The sequence below is a fragment of the Buceros rhinoceros genome, unplaced genomic scaffold, assembly GCF_000710305.1.
Source record: "Buceros rhinoceros silvestris isolate BGI_N320 unplaced genomic scaffold, ASM71030v1 scaffold33207, whole genome shotgun sequence".
NCBI classification, from domain to species: domain Eukaryota; kingdom Metazoa; phylum Chordata; class Aves; order Bucerotiformes; family Bucerotidae; genus Buceros; species Buceros rhinoceros.
Genome location: NW_010422329.1, coordinates 15,587 through 18,712, shown reverse-complemented (window position 1 = coordinate 18,712; position 3,126 = coordinate 15,587). Strand labels below are relative to the sequence as shown.

The 3,126-nt window shown below is 40.9% G+C and overlaps 1 protein-coding gene across 1 annotated transcript in view; it reads left to right on the top strand.

The window, feature by feature from the left end:
• The window catches only part of LOC104496821 (chromosome unknown open reading frame, human C21orf59), a 7,119-nt gene extending 5,300 nt beyond the window's left edge, over positions 1 to 1,819 (top strand). Inside the window, exons 5-6 of the mRNA XM_010139993.1 lie at positions 1,513 to 1,608; positions 1,709 to 1,819. Coding sequence (XP_010138295.1) covers positions 1,513 to 1,608; positions 1,709 to 1,819 — 207 coding nt within the window. The remainder of the gene's footprint in view (positions 1 to 1,512; positions 1,609 to 1,708) is intronic.
• The last annotated feature ends 1,307 nt before the right edge of the window (positions 1,820 to 3,126 follow it).

The following is a 3,126-nucleotide window of genomic DNA, read 5'->3' as shown; positions in this document are numbered from 1 at the left end:
TCTTCCAAAGTGTTCAGTGAGAACTGACTGACTGCTAGAAGGAAGAACAAGCTGCTGGGCCAGTACCTCCCAGTTGTGCTGTCAGCAGCCCCTCACTGACGGCTTCCAGCTGAACTTTTTTTTAAAGAAATAAGACTTGTCAGTTATCAGCTGTGGTCAAGCAAATGAGGCCTTCTGTATTAATTATGAGCACAGGTCTGAGTCATCCCCTGGAGCAGTGAGCTAAAATGATGCAAAGATCTGCTGCTTTTCAGTTCACAGAACTGATGGCCAGTCATTAAGTGTGTACTGGGGTCTGACGCTGTGGTTGTGTTCTTGCGGTATCAGAATTAGTACCAAGCTACTGGGACTGTGCATTATTTTGTAGACAAAATGATTTTGTACTAACCGTGCAGTTGCATTCATCTCTGGTGAGAATGCCGTACTCAGGAGAAGAATGTTTGGTGTGAGCTTTGTCAGAAGACGCTCACCGTGTTGATGTATGTATGTACCTCTCTATATATGTAAAATGACAGTCAGATGGTGCGCTGGTGAATGTCAGGTATCTCAAGAGTACTTAGCCATTACTCAGAACTATTCTGGAGCTGCCTTTCACTTCCATGTCAGTAAGAGCCCCTCTGCCGCAGAAAGCATTATGTTTATGGCAGATCTTACTAGCTGTAGGTGTCTGCAGTAGAATTCCTCAAAGGTAAGTCAAGTGATTCATGTGTCTGGCATTTAGAAGACCAGAATTGCTTTCTCCTTCCTATCAAGGTGACTGAAAATTGCGTAACAGCTCAACACCCTTTGAAGTGTAGGCTCCCGGGAAAGTTGTCTTACTGCCTGGTTAGTTGATGGACCTCTTCAGAGAACACAGAGTAGTACAGTGGTTTTCTATCTGACAAGAGGTGCCTGCATTCTTGGGTTGGAGAGCTAAATTAAACGACCTCAGACCTTTTTTGTTCTGGAGAGGATTCACCATCTCCATTCAAACTGTTCTGTTTGCTATTGTTGACAGTAACTGTCATCGGCTATTTTCTGCTGTACATATTGCTTCTTCTGTGAGGACAGCTGCCTAGAAAAAAATATTTTTCATTTATTTGTAGTAACAAATGAAATTTCTTTTATTTTTAGTGTTTTGTGACTGCCTTCCTTCCCTGCTTTACTAAGTCATATCCCATCTTGAGTCTGTATTAGCAGGGGAGCTGAAGTTGGGTGGGCCCACCCTGAGACATCTGGAATGACCTTAAGACAGGGAGACTTATTATGGCTTTTAGAGCATAAGTTAAAGTAAAATAGACTCAGTCCTGCACAGATCTTCCCTTGATGTTCACAGAATTGACAGCATGGTTCAGAGTCTGAGATGAAAAAATAATTCTCGCTTGAATGCAGCAGAGGTTTCTCAACATTTGTTTTCCTGTCCTGAGGGACCTTATTACATTGTCTGAAGAAAGTTTTTGCTATCCTTGCATAGCAGCTTCTCTTTTGTATTGCAAATGCCATCATAAATAAAGTTTACTATTTCCCTTTCAGAAAGGTCAAGGAGCTCCAGGGCGTGAACCTCTGATTAGTCATGAAGAGCAAAAACAGATGATGCTGTATTACTACAAAAAGCAGGAAGAACTTAAGGTAACAGTATCTGTTTACTGCACGTGAGCTGTGCTATTACAGAATCTTAATGACCGTTCCCTTCGTCACCGCCCCCCTAACCTGTCGGTTCTGTTTACAGAAACTAGAAGAGGATGACGACGACTCCTTTCTAAATGCCGAGTGGGCTGACAGCCATGCTTTGAAAAGGCAGTTTCACGGTGTGAAGGACATCAAATGGGGGCCGAGATGAAGCTCTGCACACACCTTTTTGCCTCTTTAAGCTGTTTGGTTGATACACTTGTTTGCCACGAGGAGTTGTGTTGTGTGCGGTAGCATCTTCTGACCGAAGTTGAAATGGTCACTTCCGTAGCAGGTACCTGTTTCAGCCTTAGGTTTTCAATAAATGTTGACAGTTCTGTGGAACTCTAGCAGCACTTGTCTCTGCAAAGAATGGAGTTGACCCTGTTCATTCAACAACTGTTGAAATTTGTTATTTCGTTAGAAACTAGAAATTTGAATATTGAAGTATTGAACTGTTTCATAGATAATCTATCTGGTAAATATGCACTAGAATGTTTGCTCTTGTTTTTAGTGGTCTTTATACTTTTTGATTCTTGCATTTCTTGTAGGTGGTAAGGTCTGCAGAAGGTAATTTATAAAAAAGTCAGTATTCCCAGGCTAATCCAGTGAAAATCAGTGATTTTTTATTTGTTTGCATTTCAATATAGCTAATTCCAACCTGTCATTTTTAAATTAGCTGACCTCTTAACAATTATTTAAAGGAAGTATTATTAGCTAAATACAAATAACATGAAAATCCTTGTGGAATGCTTCGATTCATTCGCTTGGTTTAGTTTTCATTGATACTGGAAGCCAGCCTATCATCAGTTATCATTCCGTTTAACAAGCTGATGCTTTCATGTAAAGATTGACAGAAATCTGTTTAAAAAAATAAGCATCAGTTGCAAGTAGATTAGACACAATAAAACCAAGTTTAACAGGGCAAGATCTCTAACATGGAAGTATTTCTGAGTTTATGACTGGATTAGAAGTGTCTCATTTCTGACATCAGCATTTTAAAATGAAAAATCATGAAATTTATTGGAGACCGTTTCCACTATATACTTGATGTTTAGGATCCTGTGACTGTTTCTACAACGTTATCATCAGTCAGTTCCGGGTCCAAGACTAACAAAGGAAATGCTGGTAGACTCGAATCAAGTGTGTCTGTTTCTGAAGTGAGGATTCTGATTTGGGATGATAATGGACAATTTGATCTATGTAGATAATTGATGTTTAGAAACAAGCTGAGTTTTACGCATTTAGACTTCTGTGTCCTTAAAGGAGATGCTTTTCTGTGGAGGCAGATGCGCATCCTCATCAGGTTGCTGAGCAGTGGAAAACCAGTGTCCTGAAAATTCTGTGTGAGGATCAACTGGCGTTTTTAGAACGAGGTGAACCGATGTGGGCGCTCAACAGCCAACATCTAAAATGATGTCTTCGTTCACACCCCAAAGCAGTTGTCCCTAGGGCAGCAGGGGGCTGGGAACGCCCGCC